Source organism: Triturus cristatus, chromosome 2_2, assembly GCF_964204655.1.
Source record: "Triturus cristatus chromosome 2_2, aTriCri1.1, whole genome shotgun sequence".
Taxonomy (NCBI): Eukaryota; Metazoa; Chordata; class Amphibia; order Caudata; family Salamandridae; genus Triturus; species Triturus cristatus.
This window is the reverse complement of record NC_140582.1, coordinates 67,458,226-67,477,446: the sequence shown is the minus strand read 5'-3', so window position 1 is coordinate 67,477,446 and position 19,221 is coordinate 67,458,226. Positions and strand designations below refer to the sequence as shown.

Below are 19,221 nucleotides of genomic sequence, written 5' to 3'. Positions count from 1 at the left end.
GCAGGACCCTCATCTAAGGTCCTGTTTAACACAATTTCTAGACTCACTACTCCCGCTAGCTGCAAAACCGAAAGTAGTCCAGAATTGTGTGAGACTCTGGCTGCTTTTTTCCTACAAAAGGTAGAAAAGATCTTCTCTTCCTTTTCCTTCACGCCCTCTGATGCCATGGAGGCCGCTTCAACACAACCACTTGATGGTAACAAGCACATTCCAATACTAGATCGTTTTACTTCACTAAACTTACCTGATGTTTTTAAACTTTTACTTGACATTCGATCTGGCTCCCCCTTGGACCCTTGTCCAGTTTCTATTTTGCAACAGGTTCCGGAAGTGATTGTGGAAGTTCTCACTCCACTGTTTGCATCTATTTGTGATAATGTTCATTTTCCGAGCGCTTGGAAAATAGCCTCCATCCTCCCCCTTTTAAAGAAGCCCAACCTAGATCCACTTGATTCGTGTAACTATAGGCCCATTTCTCGGTTCCCTTTCCCTGGGAAAATTATCGAGAAGGCTATGAATGGTCAACTCAGTTCTTTCCTCCAAACCAACTCTTTGCTTGACAAGACACAGTTCGGCTTTCGTGCTGAACACAGCACTGAGCTGGCATTGATCAAATCTACTGAGGAGGTTAGAAAGGCCTTAGACCAAGGTGGTGCCGCCATACTCATTTTATTGGACCTTTCTGCCGCATTTGATACGGTCCATCATGTGGTTCTGATGGACCGTTTATCTGCGGCCGGGGTTACAGGCAAGGCTTGGGATCTTCTCAGGTCGTTTTTGACCAACAGAACCCAGACAGTAGATCTTGGCAGAGATAGATCAAGACCTTTTTCTCTTCCCTGTGGTGTTCCGCAGGGGTTCTCGCTCAGCCCCACACGGTTTAATGTGTATATGGCACCGCTGGCCGTCCTGATTAGATCATTTGGATTCCAGTTGACTTCATATGCGGACGACACACAAATTGTGCTGTCTATTAAAAAGGGGTCTGAGGCTGAGATTGGATCCAGTTGCCATAACTGCATGCAGGGGATTTCAGCCTGGATGGCATCTAACTGCCTAAAGCTTAAGTCTGACAAAACAGAGGTGATTGTCTTTGGGAATATCGTTAACCTCTGGACTCCAGATTGGTGGCCAGCAGCAATGGGCTCACCCCCAGCACCTGTGGCTCGGGCTAAGAATTTGGGAGTAATTATTGACTCAAAACTTTCCTTCGGTGATCAAATTAGCAGGGTTGTTTCCTCCTGCTTCTTCATTCTAAGAACCCTTAGGAAAATCAAATTCCTCCTCCCTGAAGACAGCCTGAAGACAGTAGTCACAGCACTCATTCTGTCTCGACTGGACTACTGTAACAGTCTCTATATTAACATCCAGGAGAGACACCTGGTCAGACTCCAGATCGTGCAGAATGCGGCAGCCAGGCTGATCACAGGGACACCTAGATTTATCTCTGTAAGGTTGGGTCTCAGGACACTCCACTGACTGCCCGTTAAACAACGAATTCAGTTCAAAGCACTGTGTATTATCTTTAAAGCACTCAGTGGAGCTGGTCCTGATTTTCTGAAACATGCCTTTCAGTGGTATGTCCCCGGAAGAGATCTACGCTCGGCTCAGGCCAAATTAGTTACCCTCCCCGCCTTAATAAAGCTAACTGGGGAGGTAGGAGTTTTTGCCATTGTGCTGCTAAGGCATGGAATGGTTTGCCTTTTCAGCTTAGAAATATCACGGAGCTTTTCTCCTTTAGGAAAGAATTAAAAACCTGGCTATTCATATAATCTCCTCCTTCAGCATAATCACTGGTTAATCTCAGGTGGGTAGTGTACAGTGCCAGGACACCTCTGGGTAACAGAGCGCTATAGAAATCTTTTTAACATAACATGTTTCAGACTTGGGATTCCAGTCTTGAGCCTGGTAGGCCTCATGGCTTGGTGCCAAATGCCTTATAAGACACAAGCAGTTTATTACCCTACATGGAGGGCTCTAGGCTCAAACCCACATGTTGGTTCTGGTGAGTACATGAGTAAACTGGGCCAAAATTGGGTGCCTCTTCTGAAAGGAGTGCATGTATTGCACGTTTCAGCCTCTGGCAAAGCTTTAATTCAATACAGTGGGACATAGTTGGTTATGCTGGCAAGCCAGTTATCATGGCTATAGTTCTGACCTGTTTATTATGAAGTGTTGCTATAAAGGTAGTAGGCCTGACATATTTATTTTGAAAAGCACATATTGACATCAATCAATTTAAGAGAGGATTGGTATTGTTGTATACAAAAGCCTGCAAAAAAGGATCTTGCTATATGAAGTCGTACAAATTGCTTTAGTAGTATGCAAGGGTTTTGGTGTTGGCTACCTCCAAGACAAACCATGGATATAGAAGATTTGCTCAGTGAGCATCCTCGTTTACCCTTTTAGGTACTGTAACTGTGCATATATATCTGTGTCATTTTATGACTGGTTACCCTGTAGTTGCTTTGTAAGAAAGCAAAAGTTACATACAGTTCGTTATGGTGATAAGCCAAAGATAACAGCTGTATAACTGACTGGTTCACAAGGAAAAGGATTTGCAGCTAACTCACCACGGAACAAACACCAAAGCACTACAGACATGGGTGTTTGCTCCACTGTGATATTGTCATCCTCTTAAACTCTCCAGTTTCTTTTTTAGTTCTTGCCTGCGACAGCGCATGCACTACTTGCGCATGCGTTATTGCTTGTGAGACTATTGTGTACAAGATGCTTGCAGCCCATCCTATTGCTTACCATTCGTGTCTTCTTTGTCACTCTTATTTGGTGCCTCTAATTGGGCAGCACTGCAAAGCATCCCTTCCTTTTTTTCTGTGGTATATGTACCAAGCACAGATTTATTCAATGCAATTATTGCCCATCTGCTGCTCGCTCTGTGATTGAGGTACTATTTCTTCTTTCCCACTCTGTCTTGTTATTTTTGTGGTGTTCAGTAAGTGTGAGCTGTTCCTCTTGTCTCATGCGGATGTGGGACTCTACTTTTTATTGTAAATGTTGATGTTTCTCTTTCAGCGATTTGAGTGGGGTTAGAGGTGATGTAAGCAGGGTTCTTGACGGGTCATTACTGTAGGTGGTGGTGTTAATTGAAGCTAGATTGAGTTTAAAGTTGTTGTCCTTTGTTGAAGTTGTTATTGATTTAAAATAGGTGATTTTTTTCTACTTTCTGAATATGAATTCAAAAAACATTAGCGTAACAGCAAAAAAAAAGGTAGTTAATGCCATTGTGGATTTTGATTCAACCCCACCTTTACTTATATAGCTATGCTAAAAAGCGCAGTTCGTCAAGAGGTCACAGAAGAGTACATGCAAAGTGATTCATTTCAGGGCATTGTGATGAATTAGGCTTCTGATATATAACACTTAAACTTTAGTTTTGGGCGAGGGTGATCATTTGGTATGCCCATAAGGATATACAGCACGCTTGCTGATCTTGCAGACTTATCTGGAAGGAAGGGCAGTGAATATCTGAAACTGCTAACAGGCTGTGAACATGGCTGCTAACAGTCTGGCTGTTACTATAATCCCCCACCACATTTGCACTAGCATGGCTCTGCGCAACCTGTGGCTCCCGCATCTCCTCGGGTAAAGCAGACACACACAGCTTTAGATATGTGTATACATAAAGGGGAAGCACTCCAAACTTTATTACAGTTCAAGCCTTTTTAATAGTCCTTGGAAAATTGTATTATATTCCCAAGCGTCTGTGGTGTTGTATTATCTTCACAGCAATGTTGATTCCATCCAACAGAAGTAGACTCAGTGGAATTATTAATGTTAAAATCTGTTTATAGTTCAATCTTCTTGAGAAAACACAGATCTTGTTAGCACAGCCAACGCGATTCGTTCTCATAAGGGACTTTATCAGTGCTGCAAAGAACATATATACGAATAAATACATTAAAAACCACAATACATAACAATACGCACATCAACACTTTTTACATAAACATAATACTCACACAAATCCCCTCCAACAAACATTTGAATATCCCTCATATTCCATAAATAGTTTCAAATGTTGAATTAATAATACATAATTACTATGTCATATCCATTAATTATTATATAGAACACACCATTTAACAACATTTTAGAAAATATCATTTTCGTATCAGCTCTCAACGATTCATTATTCTTTGGAGGATCCATACTTTCCTATATCAAAAAACATCCTATATCGGCATACAAAATTAGTATCATTAGTTACAAAAAATGATCAGTGGTGGAACAATCCTTCACAATATTCCATATCAACCAACGACTTGCTCTGAAATATATTTATAAAACCTGTATCCATTCTTAAATTCCATTTAAAAAGTAAACTACACGATCTGTACAGTTCTTAATTTGCCATATATTATATATCCTCAATAATTCTGAGCAGAGATGTAAGTGATCCAAAATGAAGAGCACAAAATATTAAACAATGAAGATTTCCCTAGTAAATTATGGAGGAAAGTATTAATTTCATTAAGGACATGGAGGCGAGGATTATGCTTTTCTGATCTTGCTTTATTTGAACAGCAGCAGTCAAGATTCAGAAATACTACAAATCCAATAAGGCCTGGAACCACCAGCCAATTGTAGAAAACAACGCAGTACCAATCACAACTAATAGTAGCCCAGCAACACCTACAAAAATGCTAAGCTTGACTGCGACCAGCCCTCTTTTCTTGTGCGAGAAGTTAATAAACATTGAACAAAGGAACTAGGGAAAACACAATTGTACATGCTAAAGTCAAAGAGAAAGTTCTCTGCAGAAGTCCATAACTCCAGGACGAAAGAAAACAAGGGAGGACGAAGTGGACTGAGAAGTTCCATGAAGATCCAGAGGAGGAGACTGGTAGTAAGCACCAGGAGAAGATGAAAAATCCTTAAGAGAAAGAAAGTGGTGCTGGAGCCACTGTCACGGAGGGAGAGAAGCATGAAATGAATCAATGTTGAGGTGGGATCATACTCGCCTCCATGTCTTTAGTAAAATTAAGACTTTCCTTCATAATTATTCTGGGGAATTCTACATTTTATTGCAAGACCGGAGGCTCCTATTATGCTTATGCTTTTTGAAAGTATGTTAACTACTACAGAAGATGCAGTGTGTACAGTATGTACAGGTTTACAGTATAAAGTTCTGAAAACAGCCCTGAGGATATGAGGTTGACCATTTTGGAGGAGACTTTTTGGAGAGGAAGGAAACACAGTCTGCAAAGGCCTTGAGTAAAGTTCTATAAGATAACCTTGAACAGTGTTTAGCATCAATAGATCTGATGTTATAGAACGCCATTTTGGTAGAAACAAACTAAGTCGATAGAACTCGGGCTTGCAATCCTGGTAGGAGGAATTGTAGGAGCCTCTGGAACCTTGGTTGTTGAAGTTGCAGTTGGTAAAGCGGCTCCTGCCTCTACCGGCCCTGGTGAAAGCACATTTGGGGATAACTTTTCTCAGTGACTGTTGTGCTTTGTCAAGCGATGCAAAGGTAGAACGTATTTACTGAGTTCCTTAATAAAAGAATGTCCAAACAAAAGACCTTCAGCCTTAAAACCACGGTCCAAAGAGGCCAGGTTTACCAGTTTAGGGTCCAGTTTTAATAGCAGAACTTTACTACATCCATGAGTTATGGCGGCGTTGGCACTGCCAAGTAAGCAGAAGATTCTTTGCACCCATAGTGAGAGAACTTCAGGATCAATGGCAGAGTTATCCAGACTAGTTTAAAATACGGGCCAGCGGACCAACAATGTCTAATAACTTGTACTGACACGTGGACCAAGCTTTATCCACGCCCTTCTGAGGGTCCTTCTCCAAATTTGGAAAAGAAAGTGAGCAGGGAAGGGTCTACGGCTGGGGTGATATTCATTTTAGAAGGAAGGGAGGGGCAGTGGCACTCTGACTTCAATTTAGCTCTTATTTGCTTCAAGAGGTAAGAGCAATCTAGAGGGTACATTCTCTCCCACATGTTCGGTTGGAAACCACTTGGTTGAATTAGAGTGATGAATAAGGTTGGGGTCAAACATGGGGAAACCCTCTGAGTCCAGAACCAACTTTGCTTTGAAAGGGTCATGAGCGGGAGAAACCAGTTTATGTTTTTTAGGGAAAGATGCGGAAAAAGGATCATCGTCCCTAGCCCCATCATCAGTATCGGGGATATGAGATATGACTGTGGGAGACAAAATATGCTCAACTTCTTTATACACTTGGATGAAGAGGATTTGATATTACATTTTTTTATCATACTTCTAGAAGCAGGCCTGAGAGGAACTCGTCCTCTATCATGTGTGCGGAAACCTCACTAATCAAAAGCGCAGCATTATCTTTTTCTTTGGGTTTAACGTTAGCCAGTAAAGGGTATGTACCCCTTTTCTCTGAACTTTCTGTGTTCCCTCGCAGAATGGGCCAAAATCGTCCTTGATATTACATTAATTACAGAATTTTCTATATTTATTGTGACCTTGTCCACAGAGGCTGCCACAGCCTGTTCAACTGAAGTCTGAATGAATTCATTCAAATTATCCTCATCCTCAAGCAGGGGAGAACTATCTACTTCCATGGAGAAACTAAATAAAAAACCAGCCCTACAATAAAACTGGACTAGAAAGGGCTAATGGCAAGCCTAACGGGACCAAGCACCGCCTCTAGGCTTGAACCGAGGCCTGATCAATGCTAAAGAGATGAAGCCAAGAGAGCAAGGGGATGGGAACGTAGGCTGCACCCCTGAGAGGCGAAATCATAAGGGCTTGGACGGAAACGTTGAGCGCAGGGTAGCGGCAGTCACCAGACGGCAAACACACAGGATAATGCTCTTGACTGTGTGCCACAATACTGCCAGAAGCGGAGAAGACGTGGTGCTGTCGGAGGGTGAATGCGCTCTAGAATGTTGGGATACTGAAAGACGTGGTCAGAGAATGCATAGGAGGGCAAGGGGTAGGCGCGCGAGGACAGTGTGGCTACGTGCCGGCTCAGGACACAGAATACAACACAGTTAAGAGATCAAAGCCTTAATAACAGTAAAAGCACACCAAACAGTAAAATCAGTAAGGAATGTGGTCAATACTTATCTTGACTGTGAGCAGCAAAAAAAAGGGATGTTCGCAGTCAAGCTTAGTATTATAGGTGTTACTGTTGGTTGTTATTGGTACTGTGTTGTCTTCTCCCATTGGCTGGTGGTTCCAGGGCTTATGGGATATGTAGTTTTTCTGAATCTTGACTGCTGCTGTTCAAATAAAGCAAGATTAGAAAAGCATAATATGAGCCTCCGGTCTTGCAATAAAAGCTATCATATGGATCCTTTGTTAAAAGGACCGCTGACACTGATCCAAACTCTTAGGGCCCTATTCCTATGTCGGCAGGAAGGGCTCCGATCGTCGGTCGGAGCCCTCCTGTCCGCATCAGGACGTGCCGTTCAGATTCCTTTCTAACCGAGCCATTCTGATGGGCTTGGTCGGAAAGAAATCCGACTTAGTTTTCCGGGTGGCTTACGACGGGCACGGAGAGCTTGTCTGCCATCTGTAAACCCTTCAGTACTCCCCCGGCCGCCTCTTTCTGTCCGAGGGAGTACGATGGCAGTTTCCCACTGCCTTTTTGTGCCGGTCTTTCCAGCACAAAAAGGCAGTGGGAAATTGTCTTTGGGGGCCCCCAGTAGGCCCTCCATGGGTACGGCACCTAGTGTGCCCCCCAGTTGATCCCTGCACCCGGCAAGGTGCCTGCCACAGGGTGCAGGGATGGACTGCACCTCTGCAATTAACGAAGCGAACATGCATTCCATTCGAAATGCATACTCCCATTGTTAAGTATAGGATTCGGTCGTATCCTACTTGCAGGTCTGTAACCAATGACAGGAGGTCGGTCGGTTACAGTTCCTGACCGATGTCTGACGGACTCTGGTCCATCCGACATCGGAATCGGGGGTTTTATGTATTTTCCTACAGGATGTTAGTGGTCTCGCTACATTCACTACTCAAACGGCCACCATCCCGTTTCTAAGTTTCCCTCCCATCATGTAATTCATTAATAGTCCATATTACATTCACTGTAAACATTTCCGCCATTTGGTAGTGGCAACATATAAAACATCCATATCGTACGACAAATTAGAATTCTGTCATTCTATGATCACAACCCTGCCACATATCTCCGAAATTAAAATTACAATTCGTTATGTAATTGTAAAATCAAGTAGATCCCACGTAATCAAATTCAATCATACTTTTCCAGCCACCAGGCGCCTCTGTAGGACATGTATTTCATGCATTTGCCTTTAAAATGCTAGTAAAAAACCCTATTTCGGTACCCAACCATGAGACCACAATCCTTTTTTTTTTCCTCTTTTTTTTTTTTAAAAGAAAATTTAGCCCAACAATGAGATGGACATAAAATGTTAGTATTCTCCCTCCATCCCCTACTCGAACCAGCAGCATAGCGCTCATTACACCACCATCTTGTAAAGTGTTCTGCCCATCATGTGCTTGGCTGAAAGTCTCATATTATATTCCCTACAAACATTTACACCATCTTGGAGTGGCGACAGATGTACCGTCATTTTTCTACAATGTGCTAACTTTAAATAACAACAGCCCTACCAAATATATTCAGTAATTAATAATTACAATTTATTATTTTGATGTAGAATCCAGTTGACACAAAATAGTCGAATTTAGACACACTCATTGCGCCACTGGGCACCACCTTAATATGCTTATTACATACATTTTCATACCAAACGCTACAAAAACTCGCATTTCGTATTTTTTTTAAATCTTGTCCAACAGCCAGATGGCTGATGATTACAAACTAGCCACAACGTAGGTAATTGCGCCATCTTGGGCTGAAGACAGATTTACCTATCTTAGTATAAGATATACATGCAAATCCAGGTGCAGAGACAGAAGATCGAAGTAGAAATATCGAATGTCAAGGATAGCGAGTCAAGAATATTGTGGAAGAAGAATGTCGAGGTAAGTAATATCGATGTTAAAAATATATGTTCATAATATCAAATTTTTTGTAATTTTATTTTGAAGTATAATGTTCTATAAAAATTTGTTGATGTTAATTGTAGTTATTTATAACATGTATTTCTTTATATTTATGAAAAATATAATTGAAATTTTTCTGTAATAAGGGTGGGGAGAAATTTCAAATATATTTGTTTTTAGTAATTAGTTTTTTTCAAATTTTATCTTTAGATTTTTTAGGAGCGGGATTTTGGGTTCATAGGGGTTAAGGGTGTGGAGTAATTTAAAATATATTTGTTTGAAGTAATTTGTTTTTAGTACATTTTTATTTATTTTTGTAACTTATTAATAAAGAATGTTATTCAATTATATAATTTTACTTTTGTAAAAAAAAATGTTATTTTTTATATTAATTTTATTTTGTTTTGTATTGAGTTGTTAGTTTTAGAATGTCTTTTTTATTTATGAATTTGAAAAAAATTTAATAAAATGTTTTTTATATTGAAAATGTTAGTTTATTTAAATGTATTATATGATTCACATATATAAAATGTGTTTAGTAGTTGTAATTGTTGTATTTGAAAATAAAAAATGTGGAAATAGTGTTTTAATGATTTTGTTAATTGTATTCTTTTTAATAAAATTTAAAAAAATTAAAAATGTGATGGACTTTAATATATTTGTTTTTAGTAATTGTAATAGTGTTTAATAGTGTTTTAAAAAAAATAAACACATTTTTAATTTAATTACATTTTTTAAAATAATTAATTAATCTTTAACTTATTTTTGGCAATTTTTAAGTATTTAGACTAAAGCTTTGTTTGAAAATTTGTTATGTTAATTTGTTAATTTTAAAGTTTATATATGTATATTTTTGTTCTTAATATTTTTGGGGAATATTTAATGAAAAAATGTTAAAAGCTTTTTTTGTCATTATTTATTATGTTGTTCTTTCGTACGAGAACTTTTAGTACATTTAGCATTCTATTCATTATGTATTTATTGGTTATTTAATTAATTTGGTTTAGTATAGCAATTGTGTTTTTGTTTAGTGTTTGTTATATGTTTTTATGGTTTTTGTATTCTGAAATTGATTAGTTATTTTATTTCATGATTAGGGTGTGGTATTTTTCATGATTTTTTGGAGTTTGGATTTGGAAATATTGTTTTTTTAAGATTTATCATCCAGCACTTTCCCTGAATTTATTTAGTATGGAGTTGGAATAGTAATTTTGTATGTTTTATTTCCAATACTTTCCCTGAATTTAGTTAGTTTGGAGTTGGAATAATATTTTTTTTAATGTTTTATTATCCAGTACCTTCCCTGAATTTATTTAGTTTGGAGTAGGAGTAGTAATTTTTTTGTTTTATTATCCAGCACTTTCCCTGAATTTAGGGGCTCATTACGATGGCGGAGGGTCCGCTGCCGCCAGCCGTGAGGTGGCGGGCTCGCTGCCATTGGACAACAATTTTCCCGTCCACCATCGTCACGGGGAGTGGGGCCGCCTGCCTACAATGTGGCAGTCCCTCAGGGGTTATTAGGATGCGACCGCCACCGTGGCTGTCGCACTGGCCATACTCGCCATACTTTGCATTGTGGCGGGTGCTGTAACAGTGCCCAACACTCCCCCACCAGCAGTGTCGTCTCCCTGGACCCGCCCCCAAGACTCGTCAGAGTCCTGGGGGTGGATCTAGGAGATTAAAATAAAAGGATAATAAAACGGGTTTAAAACCAGTTTTATTATCATTTTGAGGATGGTTTCGGGGCGGCGCTCCTTTGCCCAAATGGAGGGGCCGCCACAGGAGACCACCCATCTTACAATCCTATTTAATTGTAGGTGTGGTTTGTGAGAAACTAACCATTGACTAACTGAATTTTTGGGGGCAATTAAGCACAAATCCATGCATGATGCAGTGGTTGCTGTGTTTTGCCCAAATGCATCAGTTAACTCACCTGCCCTGTGGAGAGGATTGTGTTCTTTTCAAGTGCCTGGCAGAATCTGATATTTAAGTTAGGCTTCTGCAAGACTTGTTTGGCAGTCATTGGGCATTAAAGATAAAACTGGGAATGTCCTTTTCCACGGCTAACAAGATCATGAAACAACATCTGTCAGCCCTCTTACTTCTATTTTCCTACCATCAGAAGGACTAACAAGAGATTTGATTGCAGCATTGTATTTTTCTGTGTAATGCACTATGAAGCTTTTGTGGCAAACACCTTACGCAGTTTCTATAGCAACTGCAAAAGGCATTAGCAAGCTGCAAGCCCAACAGACTTTGAAATGTACAGGGGACTTAGGAGTATTCAGGACATATCTATCTTGTGCTACAAAGTTAATAACTGAATGTCACTTACATAAGGGAATCTTTCTCCCAGGGTCTTCCCAGCACTATGATCTTGATGCTTCTCTGGGAGGGTTAGTTTGTTAAGCGGTAATAAGGAAACTTTACTGAATTCTTTAGCTTTCTGATTCAGATTTTCATATAAACAATACCTTTTCCCTGGATATGGAGTATTTGGGATCTATCCACTGTCTGGCAGTAGGAGAGAGCCAGAAGAATGTCACCCCTATAGCGACTATATTGTTCCTATTGCACAGGGTGTCTTCTTTTCCCTGTTACCCCTCTGCCATTGGTTAAAATCACTGTGCTGACAGGCTGCATTTCAAAACTGTCCATTAACTAATGTGTTCTGCATGTTGGAAGGTAGTGTGCCAGCATGAAGGCCATCATGTATGCATAGTTAAGAGTACACTAAGCCTAAGCCAAACAGCCTTAAGAAGCAGTTTCTGGTCCCATCAAACTCATAAAGAAAGACTTCATAGTGGTAACAAATAAGTTTCAAAAATGAAAATGATTTTTTGGAAGAATTGCACACTTGATGTGGATCAACTATCAAATATGGTTTCAGAATTGGGGGAGTAGAACAGCTAGGTTTTACAAAAATAATGAAAAGCATATAGTTAAAGTTGTTTAGCGGACCTTACGTTCTGAAGCAAATCCTTTGATTGTTATGACCTCTTGCCTCAAACATTCTCTTGCAGTCTGCTTCCTACTCATCTTACTAGATTGTTAACAAGAGATCCAGGCCCTGATTTAGAGATGATTGGTAAGAAACTTCCTTTGTTTTGTAAACTAAATGCTTAGTCCAACTGGTGAATCCCAGTGGTGGCTAATATTCCAGTTATGGATTTTCCTTTGCATTTAGCCATTCCCCAAGGTTCAGGGAGTTTCTTTTACTGTCCAACTCTCAATCAGGCCCCCAGGGTATAGAAATGAATATGATAAAGAGGTTTAGTTAAAAAAAATTAATTGTAGGGGTATTTATTTAAAGCTGACTTGAAACTCTGTATGCTTTTATTAGTAATGTCTTAGGTATTATTGATGCAATATATTACATCTTTGTAATATATTGAAATAAGTTCATATATTGTCCAAAGTGCAAATGTTTGTATATTGTATTTGCTTGTATTTGACCTACAATATGAAGACTAATTACTTGTTTTTTATTGCATAAGGTGAAGGGATAATGAAAAGAAAACTTAAGAATGGAGAAACCATAACATACACCGAGAAACATCCAACACTGAATGCATCATTGGAAGATAGCAATGCGAAGATCATCCTGAAATCGCTGAAGCGGAATTGCTCCAGAGGCAACGTTTGGTCAGAAGCTAATTGTGAGCCACAAGCAGAGAAAGCTACTGGAAGTGAAAATGATTTTAGAAATGGCACTCATCCCAGGTTGCACCAGGAAGTCCCTGAAGAAGATGAAATGGATAACATGAATTCCCAATGGAGCTCCTTGTGGAATGGACCTGTTTTGATAGGCCAGGCAAACGCGCAGCAGAGCTGGGAGCCATATAATATTCCAGACTATGAGAGAGGACAGAGCATCAATTTTATTGAACACCAAAGACAACAGGCAGAAGTTTGCCCTAAAGAAGGTAATTTTCAATGTAGCGAATGTCATAAAAGCTTCAGTCAGAAAAGATATCTCATTTGTCATCGGAGGATACATTCTGAAGAGAGACCATACCATTGTTCTGAATGTGACAAAAGTTTCTGTCATAAACACCATCTTATAGGTCACCAGAGAGCACATTCGGGAGAGAAACCTTTTCAGTGTACAAAATGTTCAAAAAGTTTTACTTGGAAGGACAGTCTTCGTAGACATGAAAGAACACATATGGAAAACGCATAAAACAACATAATTCAACTTGAAGATTGAAAAAGACCATATAAATGTAAGGAATGAAAGAAACGCCTTAATGCAAAACAAGATAACTCGTAAAGCCTTCATCTGTACTATTATAACCTTGCCTAGTTTATTCTGCCTCACAGTTGTTTCACTTCCTGGTGCATTAGAAACACTTGGATGGAATTAGGAATGTTTTAGTGTTCTTTCCATACATTTGGAAAGCCCTGAGATTATTCAGGAAATGTTTTATACATTGATATTTTGGCTGTATTCTGTAGGTTGAATTTTTTCTTGAAAACTCTATGGATATAATTTATTAGGGACTACACTACCTCTGATAGTCTTGTAACTTCTACAGGATGTGCAACACTCCTTTGCAATCCTTACTATCCTCAGGGTTTGCCTTTATATGCTGGCTGGTTTCTTCTTCCATTGACATTTCATTCACACTTGAATTGTTAACTCCTTCTGTACCGTGTTTAACAGTATGTATCTTGGAATTCTGGATTAACTGAAAACAAGCTCTAATAATTGACTAAATTGCACTCAGATTCGATTGAAAATGTTCCTTTTTTAAGAATTGTAAATAAAGAAAAAAACAATCCCGGTATTTTCTGGTTGAATTCCAAGTTTGTGAAAACCTTTTTTAAGTTTTTTAGAAACCATTACCCCATTTTCCTTTTAGAAGTTACTACAGCAGTGTTTTATTATTTAGTGTTTCTTGTCAGATATTTTCATCTTAAGTATTTTTAATATATTGTGGTTTTAAGTATTGTTTAATGTAAAGTTTAAATAAACCTTAAAGATCAGGATATGCATACTATAAATATGTTAACTAAATAAAAGTGTTGTGCCCAGGTATGTACCTATCTAAAATCTACATTTAAACAGCAGAAGCAGCTCCTTTTCTGGTAGGAGAACTGTTGAAATAATCATTCTGTTGTGTACTTCTAACTGCAGATTCCTCGCCTTTAGGATATTCCCCAGGCACCAGAATGGATCAGGAAATTTGTCATATCAGTGCTGCCGCATATAGGCGCCAGCCCTGAAAGCCCAAGTCGTTTGCTTTCTTTCGGTGCCGTTGCAGATTTGGAGCTCTTCTATCACTATTGTTGGTCTTTTACCATCACACATGTGCTCTTTAGAAGCAGACAATGTTCTCCCCTTGTTTCCATTCTGCACCACAGTGGGTTCCCAACATAGTGCAGACGCTGTAGCTTGAGTTATGTATGCTTTAACCATTTTCTTTCACAGGAACAGCAATCCTACATTAAGGTGAGTGAGTCCACTCATCCAGCATGCAATTTTAGCATTGCATGCCACTTACTCATGTAACTAGTGATGTATTTATGTAACACTGGGGCAATCATTACTCTCACGCCCTGAAGAAAGTCCTGGATCAGACAGGTCAAGGAGTAGGGGCTGAAACATTTTGACGTTTATTCAAGGGTCATAAGATCATTAAATCCTAGAAAACCACATCAAAGATCAATCTTTTCTAACCCACATTCACCCAAACCATAAAAGGATACCTAGGTGTGTTTGAGGCATTTTTCATTTAGTTGTTATCTCCCTGGTAAAGATAACAATATCAAAGAGCTCCATGGAATACGGATGAGCCCACTCGACTTTTAGGGGCTAGGGTGGATGCAATGATGAAGTATGTGACTGTTAAGAATGGGTTAACAGTATTATTGCTGTATTAGGGAGAGCCCTAATACAGTATTACTGTATTATGGAGGCCCTTGGGCCTCTGTTTCTCTCAAAGTTGTCCCCATCCCTAACAACAGGTAGGGCTCCCTCAGGCCATTCAACTATTTTTTGTGATAGTGACTGCAGAAAAAACAGATGTTGGTCACGGACCTGCAGAAGGCGTGTTTTTGGTATTTGGGCTTGGGGTATGATTACAAGAAGTGAGATGAGTGTGCACTCATGCACCCAAAAGCAATCTAGGTTTGCAAAGCTATACATCTCTGAAAACAGGAAGAATTCACAGACCCTGCTTAGGTCCTACTTGCTCCAAGTCATGGTCCCAGGCTCATTCTACTTCAGGGGCTGCTGTCAAAGTTCTCTGGTAAGTCAAAGTCCAAGAGGAAAGATAAGAAGGCAGAGTAGGACTTGACCCTATCCTGACACTCTCTATTGAAAAAGAAGTCACAAAGGTGTAATAGTTCATATCAATCTCACCCTAAATCTCAGATTGGGGAGCTGATCCCAATGCTTCCTGAGTTCCCTGGGCGACATTGCAGTAGGTTGAATACAAAAAGAACAATTGATGGACAGAATGCCGAACAATGTCAAACATTCACCCCTAGTACAGAGATCTGGGCCTAAACCCCTAGTTTTTTTCCTCATAATGCTACTCCAGTCTGGACCAACCATATGCAAATCAGTCTTGACCCTGCTCCACATGGGAACAGTCCAGCCCGAACTGCCAGTCCAGGTCCTCCCTGGACCAGAAAAGCATCATGGGACTGGTTTCGGGGTATCAGCCAGGCCAGCTTGACTCCAGTGGCATGGCGAGCATTTGACCCATACCTGTCCCACTCAGGGTGACAAATGCAAAAAGAACAATTCATGAATGGAATACTGAACACTAAAACATGCACCCCCAGGATAGAGATCTGGACCTAAATCTATTGTTTTATTGCTCACCGTGTGACTGGACTCGGCAATATGCAAATAAGTCTTGACCCTATTCCCTATGGGAATAGTCTACCCCCGAACTGCCAGGCCAGGTCCTACCTAGAACAAAAACAAGCATCCTGGGACCAGTTTCAGGGTATCACCCCTCATCAGCCAGGCTGACTTGAATCCAGTCGCACAATGAGCCTGAGACCCACGTCTGAGCATAGCCGGCACACTTAAGAGGTCCTTGATGGTATTTAAGTCCCTTCCAAGGACCAATCAACCCGCCGGAATATTCTGAATCAAGCTGAACAATGACCTTAATGTGTCCTCGGCCATTGCTGGTGGCAAAAGGGCACTCACAAAGGACCAGGAGATACCTCGAGCAAGCCCGAAACCCCCACATAGCGAACCAGAGGGTCAATTTGTACTTAAGTGATCCAATAAGGGTACGTCCTGTGGATTTAAATAGTGACTGTCCAGAGCCTAGTGCAATCCCTGAATGATATAAACCTTGATATAGCCATATCTGCCAAAGAACCCACATCTGGAGCCCAACCGGTTAGTTTCGTGCAAGAAGGTCTGCTTGACGTTTGACCCTTGAAGTGTTGCATTATCTCCCCTCTCTTAACTTCGTCGTTTGACTTTAAACTCAGCTAACCTCACATGCGACATATATCAAAACATATCATTGAAACTAGTGTGTCGTACAGAGTGAACAATTGCAAGCTTTCCGCTAACTGTGTCGCACAAAAACTCAAATCTAACAAGAAGCATTCGTAGCCCACTAACTCTAACTATGAGACTTCCATCAAGTTCAAAGAACCTTTCAGGCCACTACAAACTAATTATACTGGTGTCTATTAACAGTAACCATGATCAGCAAAATTCCTGTAAATTCTCTCAACTAATCAGACACTTTTGGGAGGGAGAGGTCCTTCTAGCAGCACCTTACCCCTCCTACCTGCCCACCCTACTCCACTGGCATCCATCTCTTCATCCCGCTAGAGTTCGTGGGGATGGTACCTTTTCCTCTTCCTGTCCTTCAACGCCTTGATCTGAACTGGCTCATCATCTGTTTTTAGGTCTATGATAACTTGGTGACGCTGCCAGTTCTGTCTGTCAAGTCCCGTTATCCCCAGTTTTGAGCTTGTTGAGGGTAGAACGAACATCTACTCGTTCCCCTACCCAGTCCTAAGTGCTTTTAGGATTTCTGAAGAAGTGGGATTTCTCTAAATGAATTACCTTCAACGTAGTGGGGTAGAGCAACTTGTATTGGCGCTCTCAGCCTTTGTTTTTTCATCTTGAAAGGATTTGCGCTTTTGCTGCATTTTGGTAATGTAATCAGTAAAAAATTACGATTTTTGAGGTATTGTATAAAACTTCTTTACATTCTCGTGCTACTCCGAGTATTAGGACTCTGTCAGCATAGTTGATTTCTGTTACAATTATAGGGCAGGAAGGAGGGTGGCCTGGGCACCAGGCTCGTTCTAAGATGAAGCACGGGGGAAGATCTTTGCTCACGATCCAGAATGTAAACAAACCTAACAGAAAAGTTGTGGGGTGAAGATTTCCAACTGTCAATCTAGCTGCATAATAGTATGTTTAAGCTTGTTGAAGTCTGCTGTGAGAACATGAAATCGGTCCTCTGTCAAGTACATTTGCTCCTCATTCTCATTGGTGTGGTCTGACAAGTTTTGCCGATTTTGATGCAGCAGGGATACTTCTGCCCCTACCCAACCGATCTTGTCTTCCAGTGCTTTCTGAGTGGTCTGTCTGGCATTTAGGACCATTTCGGGAGAAACCGGCTCTGACAGGGGGCTCTGTGTTTCCAGTGCAAAAGATGGATCACCCCGTCCATCTCCCACTGCCACGGAGGGTCTGATAAATTTGCCTATCCGGGCCAGTTGGCCCGTCTCGGAGGCCTTTCCTTTGACTATTTCAACCAATCAAATGAGGCTTCTACTTCAGTTTCTCTCTCAGTGGAGGAAGTCCAGTCTAATGTCACCTCCAGGGATCACCACAGATGTCAAGGACCCAGGGCCACAAATGCACCTTCAAAGGAAACCCTCACGTTGGAACAACAGCAGGAGGCCTGGGTAAAAATCTTGCGTGACCTTTTTCCTATTCTACTCTTGGGTCACCACTACATCAGTGTAGCAACTGTTCTAGGACCCAGACACACTCACGCAGGGCAGAATTATTCCAAAAATGTAGTAGCAAGCAAACTATCCCCACTTGGACATGGCTAGGAAATTCAGTTGAACCCACAAATTTTCAGTGTCCCTTAAAATGCCCAGAAAGGAATGTGTTTGCCGTTGTATGGGAGGGGGCTGGCCCTGATGCAGTTTTATTCCAGTACTTGTCAGGCTAACCCACCACCACAGCTCACAGATCCACTCAAAGTCACCTGCCACCAGGTCTAGGTCCAATCTACTGCAAAACCAAACTCATCCATGACCTCTGTCAAGGCGCACTACGATGTATAGCCCACGAGGGGCTGCCTTCATTCTCCCAGGAAGCAGGGGGTCATCATGGCTATTAACTCACATTTCCGGCATACTTCTGAGGCAGCACAATACTCTGATCAATCGGGGCATGCAGCGATCTACGGCCCCCTGGCGTCTTCTCCTGCTTCATTGAAAAGCTACAGGATACCTCCTGATGTTGGAGCAAGCTATGCCACCACACCCCCTTGGTGGTCAGAAGCTCCAGCGTCAACAGACTGCAGCCTACATCTGCGTCTCGGACTGCACACTGCATTGGTCGGGTGACCCCCATTAGTCTCCGGGCCTTCAGCGGTTCTCGGCATCTCATCCCTGCCGGAGACTGAGTTGCTCAATATCCGACTAGTGCTCTGGAAGCCAGAGCCGCTGTTCACCTCAGCGTCAGTAGGGGTTCTTACTGCCATCAGTCAAGGAGCAACCCAGCTGGCCCAATGTCCAAACGTGCTGGGCCCGATCTCTGACCCTGACATAAGTGAGTCTGTTGCTGCAAGAGGAAGAGGATCCCCAGTGATGCCCCACAGAAGACAGCGCACCAGTTATCCAGAGAGAACCTGCTTAGCACTCGGGTTGTGGGGGCGTGGATTTGGAAAGGATTAAAAGTGGCTGATAGGAGCCTCCCTAACTAGTAGCACCATCTTGTCCTGCAACCTGAAAGCTCCCACTTGTCAATCTCTTGACTTAAAATTGCAGTTCATGTGATGCAGTTGAGAGGGCAACTGCGCTAAGATGAATGAAAAATTGTCTATAGGTGCATCGTATTGAATTATTTCAAGTCCACAAAACCTATAGGACGGTGTCACAATAATTGTATGATGTCATCGGTGATGTCATCAATTGTCATTTAACATTTCAGTGAACATATATATATATATATATATATATATATATTCACTGAAAAAACAAGGGTGAAAGTAACATC

At 41.1% G+C, this 19,221-nt stretch overlaps 1 protein-coding gene across 3 annotated transcripts in view; it reads left to right on the top strand.

Annotated features, from left to right (window-relative positions):
• LOC146861851 (uncharacterized) overlaps positions 1-13,777 on the top strand; it is an 84,608-nt gene extending 70,831 nt beyond the window's left edge. For 2 of the 3 annotated variants that reach the window (XM_085641014.1, XM_085641015.1), the window contains one exon: positions 12,485-13,777. In XM_085641014.1, coding sequence (XP_085497140.1) covers positions 12,485-13,170 — 686 coding nt within the window. In that variant the 3' untranslated portion in view covers positions 13,171-13,777. Of the gene's footprint in view, positions 1-12,010; positions 12,076-12,484 lie in introns of all 3 variants that reach the window. The other variant, XM_085641016.1, reaches the window with a different exon arrangement.
• The last annotated feature ends 5,444 nt before the right edge of the window (positions 13,778-19,221 follow it).